At 35.2% G+C, this 15,786-nt stretch overlaps 1 protein-coding gene across 1 annotated transcript; it reads right to left on the bottom strand.

Moving 5' to 3' along the window:
• Positions 1 to 393: 393 nt before the first annotated feature.
• LOC145630828 (purple acid phosphatase 23-like) lies at positions 394 to 12,864 on the bottom strand. The gene is made up of 7 exons (XM_081682976.1): positions 12,496 to 12,864; positions 12,178 to 12,369; positions 5,922 to 6,258; positions 2,176 to 2,393; positions 1,840 to 2,030; positions 978 to 1,259; positions 394 to 770 (listed from the first exon to the last, which is right to left on the bottom strand). The coding sequence occupies exons 1-7, from the start codon at positions 12,752 to 12,754 to the stop codon at positions 636 to 638; spliced, it is 1,614 nt and encodes a 537-aa protein (XP_081539102.1). The 5' UTR covers positions 12,755 to 12,864; the 3' UTR covers positions 394 to 635.
• Between the last annotated feature and the right edge of the window lie 2,922 nt (positions 12,865 to 15,786).

Raw genomic sequence — 15,786 nt, 5'->3', positions numbered from 1 at the left:
AGATGTCGTTAAATATTTACAAAAGCCCCACTTATGTGTGCACCTTTTACAAGTAATGCCTAGTTCATCAAATTCAAACAAATGACTACAGTTAGTTTGTGTGTGTTTAGGTGGTTTTATCATTCACTTCGGTTCTCCAGTGGTAAGTGGCAAGGCATGTATGTGGGTTTGATTCAGTGCGCTGCTTCAGCTTCAGTACTCATAGATTTCTTTTGTTGTTTTGTGTGTGGGTTGTTTTTTTTTAGTTTCCTTAGGTTGTAATTTGCTTTTATTTATATAGTTCTCATTGTAAAATAAATAAATAAATAAATAAATAACTGGAAGAACAAAATAATCTTACACTTTATTGACAGTGATATGGTTTAGCAGCTCAAGTCTAAGATCCTTAAATCACTTCATATATATTATTCCACGAAATCTTGCATAATGTAAAATAATAAAGAAAAAATGACCTGATTCAGGTAATAATGGATATAACAGTCCCAAAGGACAGAGAAAAAGGACACAGTGTCAAGGGCCTTCACAAGTCACAAATGCTTCCATTAGTTCCATATTCCAAAAAATGGTGAGTAGTTAACACAAATAAATTGATAGGCAAGATAGCCATTTGTTTTATACAAAGAATGAGCCTCGCCTTAAAGAATTACTTGTCCAATGGGGTTGCAGGACTCTGGCTGTCGGACAATATATATTTGATCACCTCGTACATCATCCCTGAACACATCGTGATTCCTGTGCCAAGTCCATAATGCATGCGTAGTATTCAAGACCTGCATCAGATAATGATATAGTTTAGTTTAACTAATCAGAAAATAAATATTCCTACAGAAAGTCATTGGCAAAGACTATTCTGTCGGATGAGAAACCATGCAGCAGCTACGCATAAATAAGGAAGAGTTCATTTGTACCAGGTTACATTTCAAGCCAGTAAATTCCATTCTAGTCAAAGAGATTTCTTAATTTACATGCAGACTCACCTCAAGTATTCCGTGTCCGAAACTGCTCTCCCTGAATGCACTCCACTCAGGCTGTGTATCCCAGCAAAATTTTCCCTTTGCAGGACCTGAAGAAAAATTTAAATGGCACACTGGACCAATTTCAGGTACGTTGTCACTGGGCTTTGGGCACTTCCCTGAGTCATCAGCGTGATCAACATCAACTTTCTCGATATTCCCTCCATCTCCAACTGTTATGTAAACAGGACCACATGGATCCAATGTGTAATTATAAACACGATTCATCCGCTCATATGCATGAACCTGATTATACGAAATTTCGTTAGGATGTCAATAGTTAAAACTTTGTATTTTGTACTAAATTTGTTTCCTGATGTTGCTTGATGTCTTCCTAAGTTAGCCAGTACATAAATTAGTATGTCATGTTCTGTTAAAATTATCTATAGTTCTTGCTTTCATCTTACTCTATCAGAAGCTAACAAAATACCAGTGAAGGTAGACAGGTAGTTACCTTAAAGTAGTACAGTAGACGTGACACATGTTTAAGGGAGAAAAACACGATGTTTAGGTCAAATCATTAAAAAAATATATAAATTATGTGGATATTTACTGAGCCTATTATGGTATTTATGGCATCTTATTAAAGATTAAAGACACCAAAATGCTAAACTAAAGTTGTGCATAGTAGGTTCATGTGGATAAAGGAAATACATCAAGGGACTGTTGGTCTTGTGAAAATAAAGAGCTTAATATGCAAACTAATTTGCATGCATCACTAATATCAAACAAGTTTCTAATTTCAGACAAAGACTTCAATATTCCTTATAAATCATCAACTATTTGTACTTTCTTACTTCTAAGGAAAGCTGCTTTGCCAACTTACATGACCGGAAAAGACAATGTCAACTTTATACTGGTAGAGGAGTGCTTCCAATTCTTGTCTCATGCACTCAAATTCCTGATAGTGCGACGAATAGCTATTATACCAAGGAGAATGCCATGCAGCAACCAGCCAAGGAGTTACATCCCGGTTGACTTTTTCAAGGTCCTTCACTAGCCAAGCATACTGAGCACCTATAACGAAAGTGAGGAATATGACTAGTCAACTATCAAACCAATACCTACCACTGATAATTCAAATAAAGAGCCAAAAGTTGTATAGATAAAAGAGCAGTTGGACAGGCAAGGAGAATACAATTATGAAATAGCTAAAACTCACTCGTCCTATCATAATCCACATAAGCTCCCAACATAATGACATGAATACCTCCAGCGTCAAAAGAGTAGTAAAAATTAGATTTCGAGCCACTCTCCTCCGAAGGAACAGCAAACCTTGTGAGATACGATTTAAATGTTACCCCAGCAGCTTGAGGCTCAATCTCATGATTGCCTTCAATAACCATCATTGGGACTTTGGAGATTAGAGGCTCCATAAACCTAGATTCAAAGTTTCAAAATCATAGTCCTTAAATCGAAAGTTCATAAAAAATATGACACTTTTAGCATATCATTCAGAAAACAAAAATCTTATAGTCAAATGCTAACAAGCATTTGATGGAAAAGTTCTGATTCTATCTTATTTAATATGGTATTGGATGGAAACTGTATCAGCTGGTGCTATTGCCAAAGTTTAAGTTGGAAACTAGCACATAAATTTTCATGTTTTTACTTGTATTACCCACGTTTATAAGAAACTCATTTAGGTTTCTCTCAAGGTTAAATTGTTAAATTACTTTTTTGTACTTCTCTGGAAGAAAAAGTTCAGGCTGCTATCAGACATATTATCAATAAAATTACCTAAGATATAAGAAGCAGTGCTAGAATAATATATACACGATATGAAAAGAAAACAAATTGAAAGTCCATGGATGTTTTGCACACAATGTATAGCTTTCACAAGAATAAAATCAACATGGCCCCTGGTATCAACAATTAGCATTTTTTCAAGAGAAAAATTTATCATCAGGCAGACTTTCCCACAAAAGCAGAAACCAGACACCAATTGATTAATGATTATGGCACTACCAAAGTCGTCAGAATCAGGATTTCACTTTGGATAGATGGAACTGCTAACATAGTAGCATTTTCACATTGCAACTATATTGTATAGCTTATTAAGCTTACAATGATCGCAATATTAGACCGCAACAACTGCAAACTATCTGCACTGCCAACAAAAATGCTTCTCCATTATTGTGATCACCGCTGGAGATCTAAAACCATGGCTTCATGATACTACGCATTAGCTAAAATTTGATAAGACTATTGTATAATAGTAATGGCTCTAATAACTGATCATATTTGAAGTTTGCTAAAAAGTAATCCTGTAACTCTATAAATCAAGCAGAAAATATATTGTAAAATCACTTGGTTTTCAGGATTAATGTGAAAGTTTGTGACGATAACACGTTAACAGTCTTATAAAACAAATTACAAAACAATAACATGTTAAAACAATTTTGTCAATAAAGTTGTCATTTTAGGGTCGAAACTTTAGATCATAGAATATTTCGTATTAATACCCTGATGCTTCAAATGACAGCCCAATGAGTCGCTAAGATTCTGCACATTTAAGATTCTAATTAGAATCAGATCGTCCGGGTAGTATTGGGATTGTAGTATCGTAAGATTCTAATATTCTAATTGCATTCTAACAAACATGGATAGTACATATGACTCATCTTAAAGTTGACATTACAGTTGGATGAACACAAATGGTGATCCACAACCAATTGTGCATAACATTTGCATGTTGGATCACATTTTATTCATATATCCAGCCACGTCAACAAGGTAAAGAGCAAGGTATCCATCCTATACCTAGGTGTAACATTACACCCTCTCACATTCTCCTCCCTATGTGCTAGATCACATAAGCTTGTAATGAGAAGAATATGAGAGGGTGTAAAATTACACCTGGGAATATGATGAAAATTGCTAGTAAACTAAAGAGTAGTTTTAGTTTGTAGTATTAAATATATATACATATACATATACATATACATATACATATATACATATACATATACATATACATATACATATACATATATACATATATACATATACATATACATATACACATACACATATACATATACATATACACATACACATACATATACATATACACATACACATACACATACACATACACATACACATACACATACACATACACATACACATGTACATGTACATGTACATATACATAGACATATACATAGACATATACATATACATATATATATATATATATATATATATATATATATATATATATATATATATATATATATATATATATATATATATATATATATATATATATATATATATATATATATATATATATATATATATATATATATGTCTCTAGCAATTGCATAGTTCAAGAAATTTATAGAACTAATACATGCTTCTTGTTTTTGGAAAAAGCTAAGAAATTAATGAATTGGGTGGCTGGAGTAATTTGGTTGCAGGTAGGGGTGCTTATCGAGCGAGTCGATCACGAGCTGAGGGGTGCTCGACTCGTGCTCGTTAAAGTTTCAAGTCGAGTCGAGTAGCTCACGATCCGCTCGTTAAAATTTTGATCCTTATATTATTATATGCCTTTATTTATTTTTTGTTCAATTTATATTGTTTTCCTTATTATTTATTGATACTATTAAACATTTACTCTTTTTTTTTTTTTTTTATGATAAAAATTAAGACTTAATAAGTGTCAAATTTGTTTAAAGATAGTAACTTTGTTTGCAAATTCTATAGTAATGTTATATTATCGAGTTTCTCATGAGCTTATCGAGTCGAGTTAGAGCTTGCTCAACTCGTGCTCGTTAACATCTCGAGTCGAGTCGAGTTTTGACCGAGCGTTGACCGAGCCGAATACGAGTTGCTCGCGAGCTGCTCAACTTAATTAGCACTCCTAGTTGCAGGAAACCACTACATTAAAAGAAGGTTAATTTAACCAAAATGAGAGAAACTTCTAGAATTGAACTTAGAAAAATCTAGTACATAAAATTAATATACCAAGACCTAAGAGAATTGTTATCCTTTGACTTGCCTGCCTAACAAGAAAGATTGGCCATGGCTGATAGGTTGATGAAGCGGCTATCAGGTGCATAAAACCAGCTATAAGGGATTTTTTTTTTTTTTTTTTTTTTTTTTTTTTTTTTTTTTTTTTGGGCATCATTTGTCTTGCTTTACATGGAAGATTGACTATGGCTGGTAGCTTGCAATGGCTGGTAGCTTGCACATGCCATACTTTACTAAACAGAGCAAGATTAAAGTGACCACCCGTGGTTTAGTACTTTAGATTTACATTCTTCTCCAGAAAAATTAATTGTGTTGAGCATATGTATGGGAATAGATGTTCCACAATCACTCAGCTAATAGAGTTATAGGTAGTAAAGAGTAAAGTTTCCCTCTTTTTATTTAGAAGCTCAAGCCAACAGTGATATTGCTCGTGAGACATAGTCATAGGAGCTCTATATATTTAAAGTGTAAATGTTTGCCAAATTCTCAAATGATCTAGTATATGATATGCTTGTGGGTTTCTATCCTTAAGGAAAAAGCCAGAGTGATACTGCTCACATGTAATTTCTACATTGTAATTTCTGCAGTCTACAGTATAGAGCACCAAGATTTCTGGGAAAATGAGAATTGATCCTTAGTTACCTAACTGGAATCAATCCTCTGTATATTCCTCTAAAATGGATAGTCATGGTCATCATGGGTACAATTTTCTCAAAGCCTTTAGTACTTACGATATAATATGCAACATATTGTAAAAACATAAAATCAAAAGAACTCCAGCGCTTCTTTAAAGTCACAATTTTTTTTTAAAAAAAATGTTTTCAATAGTCAATTTGACAAGGTGGAACAATGATAAGGTGTTGCCAAAAAACAAAAAACAAAAGAGAACCAAGAAAAAGAATTATGTTTCAAAAAAAAAAAAAAAATTACCTTCCCCAACCATCCCACCTTGGTTGATATGACTCTCTAATGGGTGCATCAGGGAATGCACAGGAAAAGCATGAAGCTCCTTCCCCACCTGTTGTACGATACTGATTTGCATAAGCCAAGTCACCAACCATCAGTACTAGTGACGGATCATTCTCAGTAACATGATCAATAGTTGTTGTAGAATTATGAGTCAGACCCAAATCTCCAATGAAAGCAATACGTCGAGGATAAGCATTAGGTCCAGGTAAAGGAAGAGTTTCGAAGGTATGCTCTTCACTCATTGCAGGGATGGAACTATCCCCACACTTGTAATAATATCTTGTTCCAGGTTCAAGACCTACAACATACAGAAATACAGCAAGCTTACAGCTCAAGATCTAACTTATTTGCCCCACAAGAGAATAAGACGAAATAAAATGAAATAAAACTAGAGAGTCATTGCCACATTGAGAGTATTTGGAGGATTACCATTGAAACAATTAAGTGAAGCATCCTTACAAAAATTAATTAAATGATGTCGTACTTTAATAAAATTGTTTATAAGCTAGTAAGAAATAAAGGGAGATCCCTAAGCTAGTATGCTTAAATTGGTGGAATGTGAGATTTCATCCATAAAATGTTTTCATACTTAAACATGAAGAGCCCAAAGGGTCCAAGCTTGATCTATTTAAACACAACAGTGATATGATGTATGACAATATCTGAAAATGCCAAGAATCGGCCTTTTGATTTCTAGAGTAGTCATAGTTGGGATGTAAAAGGCATACACTAGAAAGAAGTAAGAATCACTCTTCAATTAAACACTTCATTGGATATAATGATCCATATAAAGATCGCAGGCCCCATTCAATAATTACAATGTAGCATGGAACCCTAGCAATAACATGCATAAAACAAGCTAGGAACTTTGGCCAGATAATAAGTACCAAAAGAATGGAACAGCAGCCAAATAACACGCACCAAACAAGCATGGATCAGTGGTCAAATAGCTTAGTAAAAGTTTCCAAAGGGTCTAATACAAAGTGCTTGAGACCAAACCTTGGCTGCATCGTTTCCATTTATTACACAAACCAAGAAATATGAAAGGACAAAGGAGGTGGCGATGAAAATATAAATTTTTTTTTGATTAAGCAAATGGAACAATTTGAGCTTTGCAAGCTAAGACTCGACTCTCCTAGCTAATAAGGCACAATAACAGTAACAAGGTATTTGAGAAAATAGCTAACAGGGAACGGTGCGTTTGGTATGAGAAAAGGGAAGAATATGGAATTGATAGAGGGACAAGGATAAAATAAGGCCATGTTTTGTTCACCTTATTTTCACTTATTCCAAGGAAAATAAGTTCAAATACGATATGCTCGGATATATATTTTCAAAATTTCAAATAAGTTCAAGAAAAATAAATTTCAATAAGTTCATATAAGCTCGGATAACGGTTAATAAAAGTTACCCAAGTTTAATTTACAACTATAACAAATTATGATAAGTTTTGATAAGTTCAAATAAGTAGATAAGTACTTGAAAAAAAAAGGCAGATAGAACACTCACGAGTATTTTCCCATGCATGGTAGGGGACTATGGGTAGGAGATAGTAGTAGAATAAGTAGCAAAATTACTATTACTCTAACATTCTCTTCCATTTCTTACCTTTTCATTAAGGATAAGATTGTCTTTTCGTACATGATTTTTATCCCTCCCGTTATATCATCCCTCCTTAGAATTGGAGGGAAATGGAGGGGAGGGGGGGGGGGGGAGAGGAGCTATTCCTATCTCTCCTCTAATCCCCATTTCCTTAAACCAACACTAGATTTCTTCTACCCTTACTTTCTTATCTCTGTCTCTTCTATACATGTATATCTAAGGTTAATGGAGTTGATGAAAAACAGAAAAGTAGTGGAAGCGTATGTTTTTGATGATCAAGTAAAGTATTGGGACCATGGGCCATAAATGGGATCAGAGCATAATTTTAAGGACACCCCAAAGCAGAAAATGGTGCATTGGACAGAGGAAGTAGACAGATAGCTTCCATCAAAAAATTTAAGTTCAAGAACTCCACCCTTTACCTTACTCATTACTGATTATTATGTACTACTCAAGAAAAATTTGCTCTTCACGTAATGTGAGTGTGGCCCGCCGAAAAGTGATGCTCCTTGCTCCCATATATGCCACATGCTAAGACGATAGACTCAATACCACAAGCAAAAAACTGCAGGCACATTAGAAATAAGTTTAAATAAACAGTGTTCAGTGATGTTTAAAGTTTGCAAAGTTAATTTGTTTGTTTGTTTTTTTGTTTTTAAATTTATTTTTTCTCTAGATAACTACAACAAAGGCTATTACCCTGGATCCTAAAGGATCACATTACCCAGAAAATGGTAGAAAAACGTGAATCGGTAGAGGACAAACCTCCAGTGGTCCTCACATATGCATGCCAGAACAGGACAAAGCAGACCCACTATGGGGAATGGTCCACTATGGCAGGTGCACACAACAGCACTATGGCAGCAGCATTCAGTGGCTCAGGAGAGGGTGAGACAGTACAGCTGGAGAATGAGACAAATTAAGCAGCCAAGACAAATTGAGCAGCCAAATTAGGTCACTTTTGCTTGAGTAGGTTGTATATATAAGAAAGGAAGGAGAAGATTGAGGCAGGCAATGTTTTGAGTGAAATTCTTGGAGAGTTGTGAGCTAAACTCACTGTTGGAGAGTGATAGGCTAAACCTAACTTTGTAAAAACCCATTGCTTATGAATGAAAGCTGCAATCTTTCCCTTCTAAATTTCTATAATTAACTGTGTATGATTGTTGTTGCTTGAATCCATTACAAGTGCACTCAAAGCTCCTTGGTGCTTGCTGATACTACTCATTGCGGATATGAGGGAACTCATTTGGTAAAGTCTTATTAGGGTGTTATCTAAAAACTTCAGGTCATATCCTAACTCGTCACCCCTCTCTACGTCAACAGATAAAGAAATGCTAGTCGTAACTCATCAAATGCTTGACAAAAGTTTATCACATTTAAACATTTATTACTGAAAATTTAGACATCAGGATGCTTTGTGGGTGAAGGAATGATGTTGCAATTTGGGATTCAACACGAACACTGATTACAAAGGGCTTCCCAAAACCATCATGCATCCAATTCCCACGGCAGTATAAGTTAGTAGCAAAAGGCAATAAACTTAAGCTCAAATTCCCTGTTAGCAATCTACCTATCAAGCACTTAAGAAGCATGACATCATAGCCACTTTAAATTCACAAATTGCTACAATATATACGATATTTCCCTAGAAGCATATGATTAGTTTCATTGGGTTAAATGTTTTACCAAAGCAACCCAATTATAACAGAATCCAAGCACAAATCTGACCAAATAAACACGGCTATTTTAAATAATGAACAACTTTTGACACTAAGAACAAGTCTCACTTACAAGACACACCATCCCCAAGCTCACAAACACCATGCTCATCTATATCAGGCAGAAAGTCTCTAGAATATTTGATACAAAGTTCTTTGCTCATTAACTTTAATAAGTGTCATTCTAGATGACCAGAACTAAAGACTAACACATTTATTAAACCTCAAATACTTCAATCCCCTTGGTAGATGCAATAGCTTTACACGCATTTTTAAAAATAATTTAAGAAAAATAAAGGTGAAATGGGACATGTATTTAGGAACAAGATTGTTGGTTGAAATAGAACTATTATTTGGGGACCGGAGGAATACATAAACCTAATTTTCTTTTTCACCCTTTAAGTGCTATTACTGAAACATGGGAGCTTCATCTATAACCTCAACCACATAATTATTTATATATTTGATAAAAATCAACATTCGACATGAGAAATTCAAGTCTCTATGGAATTTAAATGTACTTATTGATGACAATTTAGAGCTCCTTTGATGCTCTCTATCAACTGTGTCTAACATGAAGAAAATCATGACATGGTATATGTTCAAAAGGTTGGCTGACATCTTCATGAATCTCAAGACATGAAGCCAAAATAGTAAAGGATTATACATTTTCTTCCTCCATTTTTTGTTGAACAACTTACACTTAAATCAAGCTTTTGATTGAACTCTAGTCACCCTTTTTTTTTCTTTTCTTTTTTTTTTCTTTTTTTTTTTTTCTTTTTTTTTATTTTTTTTAGCTTAGTTAGCTATACAAGTAACAGAGATATCATGCTGTTGTATATTTGTATTGATACTTACCATCATATCCTTCTCACCCAAACCAAAAATCTTGTTTATACCCTTTTTTTCAGCCATCACCATGACCAACCTAAGGGGCATGACTTCTCAAATATATGCTGTTAAATTTCAAATAAATAACCAAAAGATGAAATACAACCATCAGCATGATATTTTCAAGTGAAGAGCTTAATGGTCCAAATTTGGTTTCTTTTCACAAACCATTAAGGTTCCTTTCAAAAGCATACATTTTTGGGTGTGGATAAGAATCTAATTCTGTGGGAAATATTAACCAACCTGATTAAATTTTGCCTCTACCAAAACTTTAATGACTATTCTCGTAACATTCAATGACTGGTTTCTGATTGATATGCCAAAGTATCTATTAACCATCAAAGATTAAAGAGTCATACAAGTCCACTCGCTAGCTTACTTGAGTTAAGCTTACTTACTATAATTAAGACTAATTTTTGCAAGGACGAGAAATCAGAGCTAGGTGCAATTCTAAGGCTTACAATTTGATAGGAAGAAATTCAACTTGAGTAGGGTAACTTTTTTAAAATTCTACAGACCCTCATTCTTGAGTTAACTCTTGGAAAGTTTCTCATTTAGCCCATCAATTGACTCGACCTCGAGTAAAACAAACTAAGGCAACCAAACTAATATAGCAATTTCTTAATTTTGCTAGCACTTGAGGTTTTCGAAGTATTATGTGAGATCTATAACGTTACTTATGAGTCATTACTTTACTAAATTCTTATACTCAGGCTTGCTCAAAAACTTTTCAAGTCCAAATAACCAAGTTAACATTGTTGAACTTGAAATGATCAGTCAAGCTCATTCAAGACAAGCTTAGACAACGTTTTGACCGAACAAATCTCAAGTAGCTAGTTAGTATGTTGACCTCACTCACCCCTAATTTGAGAAGGACACAGTAGGCTTCTGCAAATTGAATTGGAAAGAGGAGTACCAAGCCCAGAAAAGGGGGTCGAAAAGGGTATCAACTAGCAAATCCCCATAAATTTGGGCATTGTAGTTGGGGTATAAATGTGCTGTTAGCCTCCTTCCAGCACTTTCATTTCACAGACTTCCTAACCACCTTGCCATGTTTTTTACAAGCTTTTAAAACCTTGATCCCTTACGGATTTCAAGTATGACCGACATATCCTCGACATCAAAATGCTCAACATATCTTACTCGCAGACTTTGATCTGATAGTGTCCCTAATAGTTTAAAAAACACAGGACCTATCTATATACTCAAAAATAATGCAGCAAGTTGCAGTTAATTTCATTAATACTTAAATGGCACTTTTGCTGTGTAGTTACCAGTTAGTTCTAAATGATTGATGGAGCCACTGCAGGCCCTTAAACACATAACTGAAGACTACTGTAATATAGAATTAATCAAGTATTAAGAGAAGTAAAGAATTCCATTTGACGGCTCATAGGCCTTATTGCCTGAAGCATATAATTATGAATATAAAATATGAGAACATGTATGACTACAGATTCCAACGATATCAAAAATAAACTGCTATTAATAAATATGTAAATATGATTTGGTGAAAGACAGAAGGGGAATTATATCCTGCAAATCGCAAGGACGTGGAATAATATTCTATTGCAAACAAATGAACTTGACCAATTATGTTATTATGTTATTCAACAGATACATTTTGATATTTGACAAGCTTTAGTTGTTACTGACATTAGTATTCAGCTAAAGACCGGGAAATAAGAGAAGATGGAACTTCACAACCTCATTGAACAACACAACATATTTCTAGAGTAAAACCAGCCCTCAAAGGAGCTGGTCTATTTTAGCAGTAACCCATAAAAATCAGAAACTTTACCTATCAAAATCTATTAGCTGATGAACCAAGACAGATAATCCATTAATTACTACTACACACAAAAAAGTAGATTTTATGCACCAATTTCATTTGACAAATAAACTGAAAGATTCATTCAAAGGACACACCACACAAACAAATAGATAAAACTTAATTACAATTACAAACAACTCAAGCAAATTATAAAAAACAGTTGAATTCATACCTTCAAGTCTAACATGATGAATGATTCCTGAAGTATAATTTAACAGACCTTCAAAAGGGTACAACTGGCTGTAAACCATAGAAACCCCACTTTTCTTAGTAGTATAATTCCCACTACCTTTTCCACACCAAACTTCACTTCCAACACTTGATGGGTCTAATTCTGTCACATTCTTACCAATTTGAGCTTCACCTATTACAATCACAACAGCAACAACATTCATCAAGTGATCAAACTAATAGAAAAGCAGTTATGTCTCGACTCAAGACCTGAAATCAAATCCCGTCTCGAAAAAAATAACAAAGAAAGAGTATATACCAGTAACCCAAGAGGCCCACATTGAAGAAGGTGAAGAAAGTGCAAGTGAAATTTGTTCAGGAAAACTCCCAGTTACATTTCTCCTTATTCTTGGATCATCCAATGGCAAATCAGTGCTACCTCGCCGCAAAGACGGATCAAAACGACGAGTTTTGGGGTCGAAAGGGCCTTCCAAAGTAGTGGGCATTGCTTCCATTGCAGCAAAACAGACCATAAATAAATTGAGGACCCATAACAATGATTTGAACTGGAAATGCATTGTGCAGAATTTTGGTCTACTGTAAATAGGAAGAGGTGAAGGGGATGTGCAGAGTTTGAGAACTCCATTGATGTATAATTGGAGGAAGAATTTGAATATTGATTTGAGTAATCTACAGAATATTCGTTCTAAGATGATTTTGACAACGTTGTTTGGTTCGCACGTAGTGCAACCGATGAATTTTTTTAGTGTGGACTGTGGACGGTCGGTCATTATGGAGTAGAGCTGTCAAAATCCGATCCGATCCGAAATATCGACCCGAACCTGATTATTAACCGATCCGTCTGAATCAGGAAAAAGATGACTTGAACCCGATTTTGACCCGACCTGAAACCAACCCTAGACCCGTTTACTTAAGCATTTGAGACCCGAACCCGAACATAAACTGAGCTGTCAAAATAAACTGACTTGGAGATGACCCGACCCAAATATAACCCGTAAATTATTAACCTGAACCGAACCAAACCTAATCCGAAATTTACCCAAAACCGTTTTAACCCGTCAAAACCCGAATTTAACCCGACCTAAATTCAACCCAACATGGTCCTAACCTGACCCGAATTTAACCCGACTTATTACTGACCTAACTCGAAATTGATCAACCTGATTTGTTACAAACCCAACCTGAAATCAACACGACTTGTTATTGACCCGGCCCGAAATCAACTTGACTTATTATTTTATACATCTTTATTATTGTAGATATTGTCTATCTAAATAAAGATATATGTTATTTATATTGTAATATACTTGTAAAGTCATAACTTTGTAAGGCTAAAACTACCCTATGTAAATATTGAAAGTATTTTGTCTTTACTTGAATCGAACCCACAAATTATTGACTAGAATCGAACCCGATTTGAACCCAAGAATGGCCCAACCTGAATATAACTCGAAATTATTGACTTGAATCAAACCCAACTTAAACCCGAGAATGACCCGACCTGATTATAACTCGCAAATTATTGACTTAAACCGAACTCAACTCGAACTTGAGAATAACCCTAACCCGTTTTAACCCATGAAAACCCGAATTAAACCCGATATATTATTTACCCGACCCGAATGTAACCCGACCTGTTATTAACCCGACCCAAACCCGATAAGATGTATGACCTGACGTGATCCGACTCAAGCATGACCCTACCTGAACCTGACCCTGACCCGCATAGGTTACGACATTAACCCGAAATGACCCGACTCGAGTTGACTCGACCCACACTTACTTGACTTAAACTCAACCTGTTTACCCGAATTGACAACTATACCTTTTCAACGATATATTATTTTTCTTGATTCGAATTAGGGATCAAATTTTCTGATCAAAATAAAAACCGCAAAAATCGAGAGTGTAGCGCAGCACTCTGCAATGTGACGTGTTGTATCCATTATTGGGGCATGACACGACATTTGTATCATGTCGCGCCATAAGTGCATTGTGGCGTGCTGTTTTCTTGGCATAGTCTATTTTTACCAGTGCTCACTCTATAAATACCGTAGCCTTTTTAGGGTAACATGCACTGTTTTTTAATCCCTTTTCTATGCTCTAAACAATCCTAGTCTTTCGCATTTCTCCCTCAAGTATTCCTACACTTTCGTACTATTTGTAGGACTTTAGATACTCTAAGAGGAATTGCATGAATCATATTAATAAGCATCTAAACACCAAATTTAATGTATAACACATAAAGAACATATCACTACTAGAAAACAGGCAAATAACGGCGGAATTTTCCGTCTCGAAACTAGTTGTCGCAAAACATGTTGAAGGAAAAAAAAACCTTTTTCGATGGACTATCCATCGGAAACACTATTCCGACGGAATTCAATTTGTCAGCAACGATTTTCAGGCCCGAGAAAATCCGTCGGAAATTTCTGACTGAATGTAATCCGCCGGAATTTTGCGACATAAATTCCGTCGAAAAATTCTTTAAAAAAAAAAAGCCTCCCACCACCCCACACCACCAGCAACCACGCACCCCACACCACCAGCCCCCCATCCAGACCCCACCGCACACCGACCCAACCACACCCATACACCACCACCAACACTATCCCACAACCATACACCACCATCGACACCACCACGACCCTATCCCACCACCATACACCACCACCGACACTACCACAGCCAAAACTAAGCCCCAAAAAAAATGTAAAGTCCCAAAAAAAACTGTAATCTAACCCAAAAAAACGAAAATTAGCCCAAAAAACGAAAATTTACACAACAAAATAAAAAATTACCACACAAAAACTCAAAACCAGTAGATCTACATATTTAATCAAAATTTCATTAAATAAAACGATAATTAACCAAAAAAAATTAAATTAAATATATAAATATACAATTATTTAATAAATTTACAATCTATCATCACAATTACATATAAAATTAACTAGATCTACAAATCTATCCTATATTAAAACAAGATCTACAAAAAAAAAAGACCTTGAGGGTGGGTAGCTTGCAACGGTTGTTGTTGGGTTTGTTGTTGATGCGCGGTTGTTGTGGTGTTGTGCCGCTGTTGTGGTTGATGTTGGTGGTGGTTGACGAAGCTTGATGTTGTTGTTGGTGTTGTATCGTTGTTGTTGCCAGTTTTTGATTTAGGTGAAGAGAAAAGAAACGAAGGAGAGAGAAAGGGCGGTGAAGAGAAGAAGAAAGGAAAGAGAAGGAGGAGAGAAGAGGGGAGAACGAAGGAGAAGAGGGAGAACGAAGGCGAAGAGGGGAGAGAGAGCAGAAACAGATAAGAGAGAGGAAAAGAGGCGGAAATAAGAGAGAAAGGGGGAAGGGGTTGCATTTTAGGGTTTGGGAAAAATGATTTTAATTTATTTTAATTACATTCTGACGGAAAATTCCATCGGAAATTTCTAACGGACTATAAATCCGTCGGAAATTGTAAATTCCGATGGAAAATTCTGTCGGAAAGTACATATATTTCGACCGTCGGAAATTTCCGACGGATTTCCAACGAAATTGTTGAATTCATTGGAAATATTCGACGGAACATAAATCCGTAGGAATTTTCGCTTTT

This window comes from Chenopodium album, chromosome 5 (genome assembly GCF_948465745.1).
Source record: "Chenopodium album chromosome 5, dcCheAlbu1.1, whole genome shotgun sequence".
In the NCBI taxonomy this organism is placed as follows: Eukaryota; Viridiplantae; Streptophyta; class Magnoliopsida; order Caryophyllales; family Amaranthaceae; genus Chenopodium; species Chenopodium album.
Note: the sequence above shows the minus strand (reverse complement) of the source record. Positions and strands in the feature narration are given on the sequence as shown.

Coding starts and splice junctions, on each gene's coding strand:
- LOC145630828 (XM_081682976.1), bottom strand. CDS start 12,754: ATGCATTTCCAGTTCAAATCATTGTTATGGGTCCTCAATTTATTTATG. Junction 12,370..12,495: donor GTGGGCCTCTTGGGTTACTG/GTATATACTCTT, acceptor TGATTGTAATAG/GTGAAGCTCAAATTGGTAAG. Junction 2,394..5,921: donor AGGTGGGATGGTTGGGGAAG/GTAATTTTTTTT, acceptor CTTTGAATCTAG/GTTTATGGAGCCTCTAATCT.